The sequence below is a fragment of the Ptychodera flava genome, chromosome 16 (assembly GCF_041260155.1).
Source record: "Ptychodera flava strain L36383 chromosome 16, AS_Pfla_20210202, whole genome shotgun sequence".
Lineage (NCBI taxonomy): Eukaryota > Metazoa > Hemichordata > Enteropneusta > Ptychoderidae > Ptychodera > Ptychodera flava.
Genome location: NC_091943.1, coordinates 38,960,414 through 38,977,293, shown reverse-complemented (window position 1 = coordinate 38,977,293; position 16,880 = coordinate 38,960,414). Strand labels below are relative to the sequence as shown.

The 16,880-nt window shown below is 37.2% G+C and overlaps 1 protein-coding gene across 1 annotated transcript; it reads right to left on the bottom strand.

Moving 5' to 3' along the window:
• Window positions 1-234: 234 nt before the first annotated feature.
• Window positions 235-15,046, bottom strand: LOC139114800 (cysteine-rich secretory protein 1-like). The gene is made up of 10 exons (XM_070676733.1): window positions 14,280-15,046; window positions 8,765-8,871; window positions 7,769-7,871; window positions 7,108-7,196; window positions 6,594-6,682; window positions 6,241-6,276; window positions 5,938-6,030; window positions 4,484-4,597; window positions 2,124-2,246; window positions 235-1,624 (listed from the first exon to the last, which is right to left on the bottom strand). The coding sequence occupies exons 1-10, from the start codon at window positions 14,508-14,510 to the stop codon at window positions 1,434-1,436; spliced, it is 1,176 nt and encodes a 391-aa protein (XP_070532834.1). The 5' UTR covers window positions 14,511-15,046; the 3' UTR covers window positions 235-1,433.
• Window positions 15,047-16,880: the final 1,834 nt, after the last annotated feature.

The window sequence follows — 16,880 nt, the reverse complement described above, 5'->3', positions numbered from 1 at the left end:
CAATGTTTAATACTTTCACCAAAAAATATCGAATCACTATGCATCGCAGTCTTTTGGGCAAACTGTTACATTTGCCCCAGCAAAACTATCTATCTAGATCATAGCTTTAACATGTCTGACATTGTAATTGATATATATGTCATGAACTGGAATATCATGATTGACAGTCCATATTTTTGCAAGAAATTTGATTTGAAAATTTCACCCAAAATATCATTAAACTACACATAGGCGTATGTTGAATAAATGTTTTATTAACATTTTTCTATGTACTGAACTAGCTAACTTTGTACATTTATGTATAACTGTTAGGACTGTTTATGTACCTGACTAGAATTCGTTGGCTTGAAATGCATATGTGTCCTACGAAGATAACATTGTAATGTCACCCAAGATTTACTATAAATGGGCGTCAACTTTAAACAATATATCCACTACTACACTAGCTAAATCTGTATATTTATATATGTTTGGCATTTATATTAATGTCCTGGACTATAAGTAAAAAAGAGTAGCTATAATGCGTTTAAATTTGTTTGCAACAAATATGGTGTTAGAATTTCATCCAAAATATCAATTTACTATACATAGGTGTCCAAGGGGTAAACTATGACACTTTCCCCCTAGTAAACTCTAGCTTTGCGCATATAAACTGTTCAATGTTGACCTTTCATGCTGTACCAACTTATTTGACAAACAAGGAAAGTACTTCCTTCCATAGAACTACAAGCCAAACTATTAATGAATGTGAAAATTACAGCTATTTCTCTTTTCATGTTGAATAGGTAATGTTTTCATATAGGGCTGTGTCGCCCAAGTTTAAAATGCCTATCCATGAGTATTCCAAAAATGCGACCCATTTTTGACAAATTAGGAGCGTTACCATTATTCTGCTGAATGCGGAGGTTTCCTGAAGTATGGGGACGTTTTCTTTGTTACAGGTCCATATTAAGTGTTTTTTGGAGGTTTGATAAAAAGTTACCCATGTTTAGGGATTTTTTTCATTAGAAAGTTACCGATTTGACCATCACAGATATCCGTATACTTTTCAGTGTCTACGAATATTCTCTGTTACCATTTTCATGATGCTTGATGCCTCAGCCTCACATTTTGTCTTTCTCTAAAATAATTGTGTGTATCCAAAATCGCTTATCTCTCCTCCTCCGTCAAACCAGGGCCACCCCTCTCCGTTTTAAATCAAGAATTGCTGAGAATCGTTAAGATAACCTATGTGTACTGCTCTGTCAAGAGACGCCATTTTTGGTGTTCCATTGAAATGTGCGCGCACTGAGCCTGAAACGTTACCGAGGAACCAAGGTAACTTTTATACCACCTAAACTTATTTATGATAGTCGCTATGGGATTGTACACTAGTGATAGTGTCACTAATGATACTCAAGATTTCTTTGTCACAATTGCTGCACAGAGACGCTTTAAAAAACCGAGTAGCGTTCAGTGTTTACAACACAGAAGACCACAGCAACCATTATGGGGCCCTCAATCGCCACAAAGTGTCTTGAAGCTCCACCGGTAACAGGCGTCCCAAGGCCGACAGTGGGTTCCATGGATACTGTCTTGTCCATTGTTGGCCCGCTTGACTTTGCCTGTTCAGTAGTTGGCTCATCTGAAAGGTAGAGAAACTTGAAAAATATTAAAGAGAAAGGGTTGGTAAACAATCATGCTCTCTAAAACGTACAATGGTATCATGTGCAGAAATGTGAGATTCAAACCTTGCTTTTCACATTTCAAGGTCTGAATGTTACATTTCTTTGGGTAAAAATTGAGGTGAGTCCTTCCAAACCAGCCTCGCCATCATTTATATGCAACCATTGTAAAATCTTAAGTCTCGTTCCGATGAAAGCATCTTCTCTCTTGACTGCGATTTCGAAATGAAGTTAACTGGTCAAAAGTATACCATTGAAAAGTAGTGGTGTGCACATGATACAAGAAACAAATTCAGAGAGAGAGAGACAGAGACAGACAGAGACAGACAGAGACAGACAGACAGACAGAGAGACAGACAGACAGAGACAGAGACAGAACAAGATCCCTAGGGAGGGGGATTTTATGGTGAAGAGTGAACCGTAAAATGATTCCAAACACTGGTGATTTTAGAAACATACCGCACTCGTACTCTTCACCATACCCGCTATGGCATTGGCATTCGCAAGTCCGTCCATCAATTAGTCCCTGTTCGCATTGTTTACCATTACAGCAATGCCTGACGGGATCGTAGGGACCCTTTTCTGTCGAGGAGCAAAGTATACGCAACACTGAATTCTACAATTATGAGTTGATGATTGGCTTTTTAGCTCATACTTTAGATATGATTATATATATATATATATATATATATATATATATATATATATATATATATACGACAGCTTATATGGTAAGTCGGTAGTGTCCATATGTCTGTCTTTCTGTCTGTCTGTTGGTATGTCCGTTCACCCAGATCAAAAACGCTAAAAATGCAGCACCTGACATCTTAGTATTTGGTGTACTGTTGTACTGAGGGCTGAATATGGTCAAATGGTGATCAGACATATGAAAAAAATGAGGTTAAACAAGCCAAATCTTACAAATTGCTTAAATTTTGTAATCACAGACGAGATTAGGTTGAAACTTGGTCTGAATGTTTCTTTACTTGACCTTTAGATATATTTGTTCAAACTGTGGTGTAGTGAAATTTTCATCTCTTTTTCGGGCAAATTTTCCTATTTTTTGTCAAAACATCTCTGAAATATCTTCTTCAATGGCTTTCAAACTTGGTATCTCAGTCAGATTTTTTCAAATTTTGGTAAAGTTTTCATATTTTGTATGTTTTTGGCATTTGTGGTCAAAAACATCTTCTCGGAACCGCTTGTCTAATAACTTTGAAACTTGGTAGTCATGTTCCTGGGGATAACTATAATGAGTTTATTCAAATTTGTAGTAAAATTTGTATTTTGGGGACATATTTTTCTTTATGTTTTGTCGGAAAACCTATGAAATTAATCATCCAATTTCTTTGAAATTTGATATGATTTGTAGGGATGATTCATATCAGTTTTGTTCAGGTTATGAGAAAACCTGCCATATTATAAGACTTGGAGAATTTTTGCTGTTTTTGATCAAAAATATACCAAATAATGAATTCTCTGGTGCAAGAGCGAAAACCTGCACATTTAGCCTTCGTATTTGATGTGTAGTTGCATGCTCTACTGTTAATGGGACTTTGTTCAAATGAATTTATCATTTAACAAAAATGTACTGATGAGCAGCAAAAGTGTAAACTAGTGGAAACCTCAATGACTGCTTTGTAGAGAAAAACAACGGAAGAGCTTCAAGCCAGTAATAAGCAATTTTCTTTACATTACTGCGTGATGAATATCACGCATTGTTTACCGTAATTCCATACAATACAATATTACAAGGAGACACCTTTACTTTGTTATGGTAGATTGTATCACTAATTTTGATGTAAAAAGACTGCATGGTGTTGTCTGTAAATATGTGTGTCTTTTGCAACAGTTGCCTGCCATTACATATTTCGCCTTTGTATTTGATGGACAGTGCGTCAGAACGTGTTCAAATGCACTTGACATTGAGAATATTACAAGCTAATGCCTATAGACGCTAATCAATATCCTACGTTAACTCATTCCGGCCTGCTACAACCAAAAGTGAGCAAAGTATTATTGGATAGTTTGTCGAAGAGGAACCACTGCAATGCTTTGCTTTGGTTAAAGCTTATCTGATGGTTTTTGTGAATTAAACACTGTTGATATCAACGTGCTATTTTCAATTATACCAATATTTTTTTCAGTTGTTTATTTCTGATTTTGTTCCTGAATCACACGACTGTCTTCCTTTTATATACTTACTGTTTACATAGTCATCTATACAGAGAGAACCACAGGTTTATTTTATGGATAAAGTCGCATTTTCATGGATAGTTTGAGTCAAGTAGTCAAAATTAAATTTCTTGTGAATCGTAATCACAACAGTTTACTATAAGTTATTTTAGTCATTCTTACCACAGTCTATTTATATTTTCATATTTGCTGTCGGTCGTATGTCAAAGGTGAAGTGGTTTTTAATGGACTATTGTACGGTGTCGTTTGATAATGACCAAAAAAGTTGCCATCACAAGGTCCATACCTTGATTCGAAGGTATGCTGGGGAAATGTAAACCTAAATATTTCAATAAAGATACATCTAAGTTCCAGTTCCCTTGACTTGCTTAATTGTGTATCGATTTATATACTGGCGTGAAAAAGGCTAGATATAGGTTTCGAAAAATGCCGACATAACTGTGCAATTCATAGAGCTAATTGAATACATAATAACATTTTATTTTTCGTCATGGTATCGGAACTTTATTTTTATAGGCAGTAGATTTTATAGATACAACTTTTTAAGGGTATTTTACTCCTACTAAGCAGTCAGCAGCCATATTTGAGAACATTGGTCGTCTAGCAATCGTTACTATACTCACCGCAGATTCCACACATAAGAGGGCATCTTGGAGGTACAAATGACCAACCAGGTAGATCACAGAGACTTGGGTACCAACCGTTACCACAATTTTCGTGTTTATCTTCGCAAATGTCTATTTAAGGTAGAGGACCACCAATAAATGAATTTTCCCATTATATCCATGTGAAACTTAATATCTTAGGCAGTAATGCGTAAGCAAAAAATTTGGAAATATTGATGTTTCCAAACTACTGTTGTAAAGATAGCTAAACAGTGGTGTTTACAAACTAGTGTTTTAGATATAGCGGAATTGTTGTTTACACACTCACTGTAGGAAAAAATTGCGAGACTGGAGCGAGAAAGTGACACTTTCTCGCACTTTGTGAGAATCTCTTGTCAATTCTCACAGCTAACGATGAGATTTCAAAAGTTCTCACCGATGAGTAGTGAGAAATGCACTCCTTGGTGAGATAATAGATTCTCACCGGTGAGAATGGAAATTCTCACCAAGCACTGTGAGAATGGTAATTTTTACGGTGAGAATCAACCAGACTCACCATTCATTGGTGAAAATCAACCAGACTTGTTGTTCACTGGTGTGAACCAATCTGGTTAATTCTCAATGAGTCTGGTTGATTCTCACCAGTGAATGATCAGCCTGGTTGATTCTCACAGTAAAAATTACCATTCTCACAGTGCTTTGTGAGAATTTCCATTCTCACCGGTGAGAATCTATTATCTCACCAAGGAGTGCATTTCTCACAGCTCAACGGTGAAAATTCAACAATTATTACCGGTAGCAGTGAGAATGACAAGAGATTCTCACCAATTGCGAGAAAGCGTCACTTTTTCGCTCCAGTCTCGCAATTTTTTCCTGTAGTGACTACTGTTTAAGATAAGGTGGATTTCCTATTTGTAAGGATCATCTCACGTAATCAAAAATCTATGACGCCCTCAAAGAACTGGGGAATTCGAGCTGACTAAGATTATTGACTATTTACCATTTTCTTTTAGCCTAGATGTCTAAGTGTCCCTTTACAAATGTACCAAGACATAAGCTGGTTATTACCAAATAAATTTAAAAGGCAGGGTGATATTTCCATAAGCATATTTGCGCAGAGATTATTTGACAACGAAAAGCATAATGTAGACCCTTGATTTGAAATCTAGTACAAAGGCACCATGTTTGAATATTTTTTTCTTTTATCAAAGCTTTCATGAAAGTTCAAAACAAATGACAGTATTGATAACATGCCATTTTTTTCATCTTCTAATATAGGTGTCACTCGCTAGGCTGACACTGCACTTCCCATTGTTGTCCTCCATTTTGCAATGTCGTATTTCATGACAAGATTGTTCAAGTGTTTTTCCAGAATCACTTTTTTTTTCAACCACTCCTGTGTTCTATACCAGTATATGATGCAGGTGATTTACAAATTTGATAGGATCATAAGTTGGAAAGCGATTACTGACCTGTACAGTCAATACCCACCAACCCTGGCTGACATGAACACCTACATGTGTCCTCCATCTTAAGGCCACAATTCTTACAAAGTAGATAACATTCTGAAAAGGAGGAGGAGAGCATGTCACTGATAATAGCGTTCGTCCTAATGACAGTATAGCTGATGGTTCTACAAATGTTTCTACGGTTTCATACAGTCATGATAGGAAACATGCATTCTCCTAAAATATGGTTTGTTGTTCTAATGTCTTCAAAAGTACTACAGCAAAACCGTAATGAAAAGTTTCAATACTCCATAACTAGAAACTTACCACAGCTGCTTCCATTCTCCCTTTTACAGCTAGGGTCTAGATAAAGAAAGATCAGTAAATAGACAATCCTAAATAAACAACAAATATCCAAGCTATATTCCTTAGGCAATGCAACTGAAGCTGCCAGTTTATGTTGTCTCAGATATTAACATAATAGAGGCAAAAATTCATTTAGTTTTGATGACTTCAACTTGTAAAAAGGTTATGCCAATTCGAAACCTAGAGTACTAACGCAGACAGGATATGAAATACAGTGATATGCACTCAAGTAACAATGAGTTTTCAATTTACGAAGAGTACACAAATACGCCAACAATACCATAATATGATGATACTGGGGCCATGATACTTACTGCATAATTTATCTTCACACCAGCCAGGCTTTTGGCATTCCGAACAGTAGTGGCCATTTTGGTAAGGACTTCTGCCTGGATAATTTCCTCTGATAGAATTATAAAACCGTTTCTCTTTATAAGACATCTTTAAAATGTATGCGATAATCGGTACAAGAACAATGGAAGATATTACAAGCTGGATACATTAATAGTATTGTTCCGATTTACCGAAATATGTAAGTTAAACGTTCCTATTGATATTACTTTTATATCAAAACAATTGTAAAATAATTGTGTTTTTAAAGAGGCTAATTTACATGTTTTCATTATTTCTAGTGTGACCGCTCATAAGTGCATTACGTGTATCTTGCAAATATTTAAGTGTAATAGCCAAACCAAACTGTATACACAGAGCAAAAATTGGTTAATCTGAAGCTGCTGTCCCATAATCCCGTGTAAAAGTACATGTAAAAATATATATCAAAGAAAACATTTCCGGCCATATATCTAATCACAGATTACATTAACTTACGGAGGAAGGTAATTGCATGTTGTGATATAGTCACGGTCTCCGCACTTGTATATTCCACAACCAACTTGTGAAGAAGACGCCCACGCAAGCTACATAAAGAAACATTGAAAATACAAGGACAAATTGAAGTACATGGGCTGATCTTATAGTAAGGAAAAGCCATACTGACTAAAAAATAAATGATGTGGATAAATGCGTTAAAACAGGTCGATCGCATGAACATTATTATAATGTGTCCGCATTTGTCGCATCTGATGAATTTCGAATTCGTGGAACAAGCAGACTGATAAATCGCCAGAATGGCAATACTGTTGTCATCATATGATTTTACTGTATTTAACCAGTTTTTGTCCCGCATGGTTATCTTTACAGAGATGTTTTCATCTCATTGAGATGTTGTATCATCACTCTAGTCTGTTTCTTTGTTTAGCAAGACGCGATTGTGCATGTTACTTGATTTCTTTTTACCTGCAGGAGATGTAGATAGCAAGGGAGAAATTGCTGACAAAGTCATTGCAGCGATTGTTTCAGCTTTTAATCACTGGTTGAGGTATTTGCTCCAATGAACAGTTTTGGGATAACTTGTAGCGTAACTACTAGTTCACATGTGTAGCTGTGGCATAGACAATCATTTTGAGTTGCTATGATATTGTAAACAAACCTGCTTGTAATGTCCGCACACTTTAGCATAATTGTGGCATGTATTGTTCTCATAGTTGTAATCCCTGTGTTCGCTGTGCCATGCCTTAATGGCGTTCATTACACTGTAAAACGCAATTAAAGAAATAGCTTCGTTATCCAAGATATTTAAAACTCGCCAGTTTGTTTATTTAGTCGGGATTGAGAGATATTGCCATTTCATAAGTCACCAGAGGAAACGTGTCAAAATATTTAAAACCGCTGTAGCATAACCAACGAAAGTAAAACACGATTGTCAAAATATTGCCATTTTGTATACGTGTATCGATTTTTATCGAATGTAATGTAATGGATTTGAATTTTGCATTTTACTGCTCACAATCAATGCATCAACGACTCGATTTCTATACATGAAATATATATACAAAAAATGAAGAACATTATAGAGGTTAAATTTCACAATATTTCAGAAATAAAAAGTCTTTAAAACATGTAAAATGGGTATCACCAACAAATAAAAAAGAAACGTGCCAAGAGTTCATGACTTAAAAAAATATTGATAGTGATGGATTAGCTTTATCTGAATGAGCGATTGTCTGATGTACAACTGATGTAAAACTGATAATACATATAGATTGTGCGATGTACCACTGCTAGTACTTAGATTCTAATGAAGAACTGATAGTGCTTAGATTGTGTGATGTTGAACTGACAGTGCTTAGATTGTGTGATGTTGAACTGAGAGTGCTTAGATTGTGTGATGTTGAACTGACAGTGCTTAGATTGTGTGATGTAGAACTGACAGTGCTTAGATTGTGTGATGTTGAACTGACAGTATGTATACATTGTCTGTTGTAGAAGTGATTGCGTAATGTAGAACTGGTAGTGCCTATATTGCGTAATGTAGAACTGATGGTGCGTCATCTTTTCGGTGAATTTCAGTGCATCTCTCATATTGTGATCTGAAAATATCAAGTTGGTTTGATGTGTTCGCAAGAATGCTCAGGGTGGCACTTACTCATTATGTGTTGCCAGATTTTGTCCGTAGTCGATGTTTGTGGGATGTCGGAAAATACAACGTTCTGACCAGTTCTGTGCGAGTAATGCTAATTCTTCATCCCAAACCTGCAAATATATTTATATTGCAATGCATCATTGCCTTCGTTTTAAATGTATCATGTATGCCCTTAACCCTGACTTGTTGCTTCTTCTAACATAGAATATCATTGTTAACTCTGGACGCAGATCATTACTCATAACCATTCCGGCGTTCAAAAAGGAAAGTTTGAACTCTCAGGGAAATATTCTTTGTGACTTTTACTAATTGTCGGGCTCGATTGCTGGTCTATTTACCTATAAACAATGTCGACAAAACCTTTCAGATTTGTAATTTCACTGGAAAAATGGTTAATTTGTTTACGTAGTTGTGTATACAAAACAGTGGACATTTGCGTAAAACAAACATTATGATAATATGGTAGTCTATCCATTATTAGGATAATTGAACTAATGTGTAGACACCTTTGATTGCAAAACAAATAAATTGCACAGGGCGTTACCTTTTGTATCTGAAATGTGAGACATCTGGGAGATTCCGTGATACTCTTAAGACGAAAAGATGATATTCACATTAACATTTAAATCTACACACAGCATCAGCTGCTTTTATCTCTTTTGAGTTTCAGCAAAGTCAACATGGCGTTTCACAGTAATCCTTGATTTTACGAAATTTATCGCATTTTACCTGTTTTCACGTTCCTAAGCAACTCCGACGGCTAAAAGTTTGATTTATTTTTGTAAATTGATCAGTTTGTAGCAACTTTTTGTATATGTTCTCTGATGACCTTTGATCTGCTTTAATTATCTCAGCAAGTACAAGGGCTGGATGATTCATTTTCTTGGATATTGATCATTATTGAATAGACAAAGTTACTGAGATGGAGTTGACGCCCGGGCTTGCACCCAAAGTGTCGGCTCCGGCTAGAATCTCTATCAAACGTACTACTTTGCCACGAAACACGGCCGTAACAGTCATAAAAGAGAGGAATTCCACGTGTTGATCTGGCATGTTGTCTAAAGTATACACCAAGCATCTGAAGTTACATTCATTATTGTTCTGGGCGAATCTTTTAAGCTGCGAGTATGAAGTCAGGAAACTGATTCCTGGCCAGTTGAAAAAGTCAAAGTATCTCTTTTTGAATTTTACTTTCACTTGTGGCTTATAGAATATGCACCATTGCGTTCGTTTACGCAAAGTACCTGTGCAACAGCTTTCTTATTTATTCACAAGTCACGAAGTGGAATTACGTCCACAGACGCAGTTGACTGGTCTGCTTCTGATGGTACGCTCACGTAAAATGTTGTTATAATGCTGACTGATGATATAAATTCAAGTCCTAACGCCTAACCTTCAAATTCTTTCCAGCGCGATCTCATGAAGGACTTGGTCTTGCAGATACCTTGGCCAACTTGGTGACCATCAAAATATTTTTTACTTCCTGCTCTTAGTCTAAGAAGGTCTACTATATTGATCTTTAGAAACTTTGAATTAATATAACCACGGACTGTTGTTGTTACCTCCTGGAGAAAACCTGATGGAGTGCGGTAAGAATCTCCTGACTGCGGTCAAAGGGGTATCGTTAGCCAACGTCTGATTAACTATAGTGTGTCTCACAAAACGTGCCATTCTGTATAACTTACATTCTAAAAAGATCGAATGAAATTTTAAAAAAATATGTAAGCATGATCATCAGAATAAAATAAAGGCAAGACCGATGTCACTGAAATGTATAACTTCCCTCCAAGCATTCATGCGCATGCGTTTAAGCGTGTAAAATTGCTTTAATGCATTTTCTTGAACTCATGGTACAATACAACCCTGGCAATCAATACAATGGAACTTAGATAAAGGCGGGGCAGCCGTTCCTGCGGCTAGTCAATGGAAAAGAAAGATGTTTCTGCCTTGAAACTATAATTGATACTCTGATCGTTGAAGTGGGAAGTATGTCTGCTCTAGGACACAACCTGATCACTTTACTATAATTTTTGCAACAGAGAGAGAGAGAGAGAGAGAGAGAGAGAGAGAGAGAGAGAGAGAGAGGAGGAGAGAGGAGAGAGAGGGGGGGGGGACTATTCGAATTTACTCTCACGCGATACCAAGTCATAATAATGCAGAGACCGTGCCGTTAATAAAAAAATGAAATGGCAATAGCTTTTCGCATACTGCCCTGGGGTCCTTGATCTGTCTGTCAGACGCAGCATCTGTTCATGCTAAGGTATATTCAATGCGCAACTCTGCCTGTATATCTACTGTACTGGTATGTGATACGATCTCATTATCTATCTAGACTTGTATTCAAATGTCATCAGGGACAAAGCTTTTTCCCATCTGTGTATATCTGTACTCTTTTAAAATCCTAGTATTTAGCATTTAAACATTCCTTCAATATAGGCCTGGCAGGAAAGTGTTGTTCTTACGGTGTTTTCAAGCAGATTCGAACTCACAACTTACGATATCCATACCTGGATCAAATATTCCAAGCAAAACATCAAAAATTAGACTTATTGTCACTTTTAGGACGTCGTATACATTATTCTGCTGTCAAGCAATTTAATAAACATTCTCAACACGTTTCCTTGTTTGTTTTAAACTTCTAGTACTAGTGTTTTATTCGTAAACCTTTTACCCTCATAACAAGTGTATCTATTATAAATATCCTGACGTGCCTCTAAAACCTTTCTATCAGATTTGTGTCTGTGCTGTCTCATCTAAAAGATAAGTAAATTCAACAACATCGGATGAAGAGTGCATGTAATTACCTCTTTTTTTTTTCATTTAATTTGCATCTGTATGAGTTTATTTGTGTGTTGTAACTCTTCTCTTTCTTGAGGAGGAATAAAGAAACAACAACAACAACAACAACAACAACTGGACTTTTTACGCCGACACCTTCGATGTTGGCTTCTTACTGCAACACATTCCATGTCAATAAATAGTTTCATTGTATATTTGATAAAACCTGACAAAAACAAACTAAACAGTTAAATTACACCACTGCAAACAAATCATCGAACGGGCTTAATTTTGGGTAAAGTACCTGTGGCAATTCATTCAGAAAGAACACTTTACTGTATGTGCTACTTTAAACGATGTTCCACACAACGAGTGTTGCCGACATTTTACTCGTCCACTGGTATGTCATGCTATGGCGCCGCTAATCCTTCAATTTTCATCAAAACTTGTATGTTATTTTTCATCAGGGCTTTTGGACAACCCTGCTTCAACTTCCCTTTTCCCGAAGCAGCTACCTGGACCATTGGTCAAAGCTACTGCATTCATTGTCATTGCATTCCTTTTACCGCAAAAACTACAATTTCTTAGGTACCCCTGTATAAGCCAGATGAAAAGGCTTCCTTGGAGGCACGTTCTCTGCTTCAGTACTACCTCTGCGGAGGCTCAATGGAGCAGTGTGGTGGCCACGAATTCAAGAAAAGTATGATGTGGACATAGCTTATGAACAGTTTGCTGATGTCGCAGTATCTGGAATCGATTTCAATTTAGTGACCAGCTGGCCATTAACTTATTGACCATATGGAAATCAATGCCTTATTAACAGACCATACTTCTGGTAGTTTTCAGTATTAAAACATATGACATTCCCGCTGCTGCCAACATTTCAGCCAGCGCCTAAAACCAATGTCCTGAGTTTTTGGCTTTTAAACTGTGCTGCATGCATCTGTGCCGATGACTGCGACTGACCTACATCTCTCCTCTGTCCCCGACCGCATAGGGCAAGCGCAATTGCTGCCACTGAGCATTCCAACTGCTGCTGCCAGTGAAGCAGTTGCCAGCCCTCTCCACCAGTGTAGTTTTCTGAGTTGAACCTTCAGGCTGAGATCTGGACCCCTGGCAACCTCCTGCAACGAGAGATTGGTTGTCATCTCCTCATAGGTGATATCAATATCCCTGTGACGCAGAATCTTTGCTAACTTTTCCTAGAGTTCGGGAGTTCAATAATTCAGATTACGAACCATCAGGACCTGGACTTAATACCCTATCCCGTTCATTGTGCAGCTTGCCAAGGGTTTTATTTGTCAACCAAACCATCATCAAGGGTTCTTTATTCAAGACTTGCTTCTGTGCATTCTTCAATTTTATACTTTATCCCATCAATTTTCTCCTTATTTCCATTGGCGTTTTGTATGAAATCAATCAGTGGAGTCACATAGCAAGCCAATTACTTTTAGGGGGATTTTTTCTGTACGTCGTTTTAAAAGAGCAATGTCATACTCAGTATCTCAAAGAATGCCTCAAAGAAAATCTCTTAAATTCGCAGTTTTTTTCTTTTTTCGTAATGTTCTTTCTGAATTAAACTTTTTCCTGTTTTTAAACGTCAACCAGCTTCAAATAATCGTAATATCCTTCTCCATTTTGCAAACCTGCATTAAGCATGAAATCATGTGAAAACACTGAAGCCACGCTTATCCATTTCATCGACGATTTACTATTCCGTAATCTGTACTCAATGCCTTGTTTGTCAATCTACTCGACTCTACAACGGGAAGGGGTTGTTCTTAAGAAAGATTTGTTGATCGAGCGCTTGCTGTTAGTGGAATTTTGATGTTGAAATGTTTTAACCACTACGTACAGTTATATATATGCTTGTTGAAAAGAATATATATAAATTTCTGGAAAACACATAGCAATTTTTATTATGGCATCTGTATGAACTAGTGTGGTGCAGGCTAAAAGGGACAAACAGGCACACCCTTTAAGTAAATCTCGCACAACGGCTGTATGATGATAACATGTACTATTATATTCCTGGCTTCATCAAAATTTGCAAGAAAATCGTTTTTTGAAAGCTGAATGGTGTGTTTCAGAATGCAAAAGACTAAAATGTTCATGACTTTCAAAAATATTGGATGGTTCAAATCATCCATGATACAGGAAATAGGTTTCCTCTCCAGGCAGAAGGGAATATTCATGAGTAAAGGAAACTACATTTAGCTGTTAGCGAAGTCCGTCTTTTTAATCTTCAGAGGTCGCTAGAGTAGGAAGTGCATGAATGAGCACTGGTCACATGTTAGAAACAGGTTTGAGCATGATCATCATGTGACACTGAGTAATTGTCTATGTATTAATACCCTGTGGGGCGTAGGCAATGCGAGGGCAGAGATGGTAGGTGATGGGATCCTACCCAGAATGGTTTGCAAAAAATACTTGAAAATTATACAGAAACGGTGTTACATACTACTGACCATTAAGCGACCAAACTGTGTCGATATCCTTGGATAACCATTGACTTACTTTCAAGTATCTCAGCAACTTCTAGCACTAGACGTTTGGACTTTTTGTTAGACATTGATGACAATAGGACAGTTTCTTTCTCCGAAATGTCGGACTACCTTTGACTGACTTTCGTCTATCTTTAGGTGACTCTAGTAACCACGGTAACCACTTGGACCTCCGGCAATGCTGCTTGCAGCTTTAATAGTCTTTTCGTTATTTCAGTAAAGACATCATAACTTACCATTTTCATCATGTCTGACGCTTCTGGGAACACGTTTCTTCTTATTTCATTGTGAGCATCCACAATGGCTTGCTTTTGTCTAATAGAAAAAGGCCAGACCCAGGGCCCATAGTCATTAAAGTCACCACCAGAAGTAGAGTCCAAATTAAGCCGACGCGGGATTTCAGCGAAGCAAAATATTTCAAAAACGGGCAATATTAATGTAATTGTAAGAGCGACTAGTAACGCCATAGTAGCACTTGTTCGCGTTGACTTTCTGTGCAAATTTTGAGATAGACTTCCGTTTTGTCAAGTGTGTATACCATAGAACAGATCTTCGTCACTGTGCCGATATGAATCCTAGTTTTTAATCGTATCACAATCGTCTACCGGTTATATGTATTCCACACTTGATCATTTATACGTCATCGCTATTAAAGTAATCTGTCAGGTGCTGTGTACGGGGAACGATGTACTACCTGAAGACTGTTATTCCAAAACTAATGGCAACTAGTCAATGATACGGGTTAGACGATAACGGGTTCATGTATTGGAATTTAATGCAGACGAAGTATGGATGCTGTCCGTCTTCTCTGTCAGATAGCGATGTTTGAAGATAAGCGCGGTTCTTCACACTAGTCCTATCAGGCGATGCCTCTTCGGTGGCGCAGAACAGTAATCGTGCATTAATATTTGGAGAGCAACATTGGGCCTTCAGTCCTATAATAAGTTGATATTCACAGTGTAATGGTGACAACTTTGCCCATCTAGTAGGTGGGCGTGAGTATGAAGGTCGAACTCTACTAAACTCGATGTCATAGGCCAGTCTACTAGACTACGGGTAAGTGTTATTGATTGCTCGATTGCAACTGACGTATTGAACGGCGAAAATACAAAACATGCACTTTAAGGACGAAACCTTTGAGATCTTAGTAATCAATTGTACAAGCCATAGCTATTCTTGGCCATGGAAATAGTGACCTAATTGAACAGGACATCAAACATCAGAAAAAAATGCCTATTTGTTAGCACTTAGTTTTAACGGTTATCACATGTCAAAAGGTCATTTGTTGCTTTGTCCAGCAAAGTGTATTAAGGCAATCATTTATAAGTTAAGTGACAAGTCGATAAAAATGTAACAATTCAATTTTGTGAACAGACATAAAAATCACTATACTACGCATATATAACACTGGCTGTGTTGGGACATCGGCCTCGATTTCGGCTGACTTCGCCATCACTGACCATATAGGAAAGACTAGCCTACAGTGCATACACATATAATTGCCACGCAACAAGAAAGCCTGCTACAACCTAACATCGAACTCTCTTTTCCAAAAGTTCCCCGTGTAGCATGTTCCTTTGAAATGATAACGTTATTCTGACACCGTTTGCAAATAAATACACATTTCATTACTCGTGTCTATCGATTGTATTCTGCAAGCACGGAGGTGAAAAACAGCAAATCAAAGTATAAACCAGTAATTCAAGCACTATCCATAGGGATTTGGGTGTTCAAGTAGTTATCTTATACCACTTTGGATTTGTAAATAGCTGTATCTCATGTTGCAATGACAGTTCTGGTTTAACGCTGAAGTTCGGAAAGAACGCGCGTCATGATCGCTCGATCCATGAAATCGCCGCCAAGGCAAGGACGCCCTCAAACGTATAATGAATTTTGCCGGGGCAGTAAAATAAATTGGGTCTAGACAGTAAAACTGATGTTTACAGCATTGTTTAGTTCAAGTACTGCGTGACAAAGAACAAATTAAAACCCCTGGCTTACATCTGCATATAAATTGATATGCTGCAGATATAATTAACGTGTGTACAGTGTTCACAAATATGGTAGAAAACATTGAAAGTTTAAAAGTCCTTTTTTGCTTTGTTAAGTTCTTTTTTGGTTTCTTTTTGAATCAATGAAAGTAGTTAACGACACGCTATTGTATTTTATAAGATAAAAGTCTGCATGCAACACAAAGACAACTTGATCGCTTAAGGCAGTCATACTGCTTGCCATGACAATAAATCCTAAGTCACAAGTTGGTCTATCAATAATGCAATGTTGATATTTCTTTCCTCCGCAGCAGTGAATGATTAGTTCGTAAGGTCTTTCGCCTATGAAAGGTTATTTTATTCACTATCATCCTGATTTTGTAAACAGGGCAATGTTTTCTCATGGTCTGCTTTCATTTCACCGTACTGAGGAATGTCTTCAGTTTATATGTCACAGGAACTGCAGCAGGGATTCCCTAGTTTATGAACCTGATTTCTCACCATACAGCGATGAGTTTCTGCACATAGGAGCCGCAATGTCCAAACACAGGGTTTGGCGTTGCATAAATAATATTCTGCTATATTGTACATAACTGGTCACTTTAGTTCAACAACACTCCATCCAGATTTTCTGCATAAAAAGAGAGAGATCCAACGATTTTCACAGAACTCATGATCTTTAGCTCATGTATTTGCAAAACAAGAGAATATGAATTCACTGTTACAGAATGTGTTGTAAGACAGTACTACTATTAATTTACCAATTTGTGCATGAGAAGTGCAAGTGGTCCATTTTTTATGCAGTGACTCGACATTCTGTAATAATTATTATTACATATGTACCAC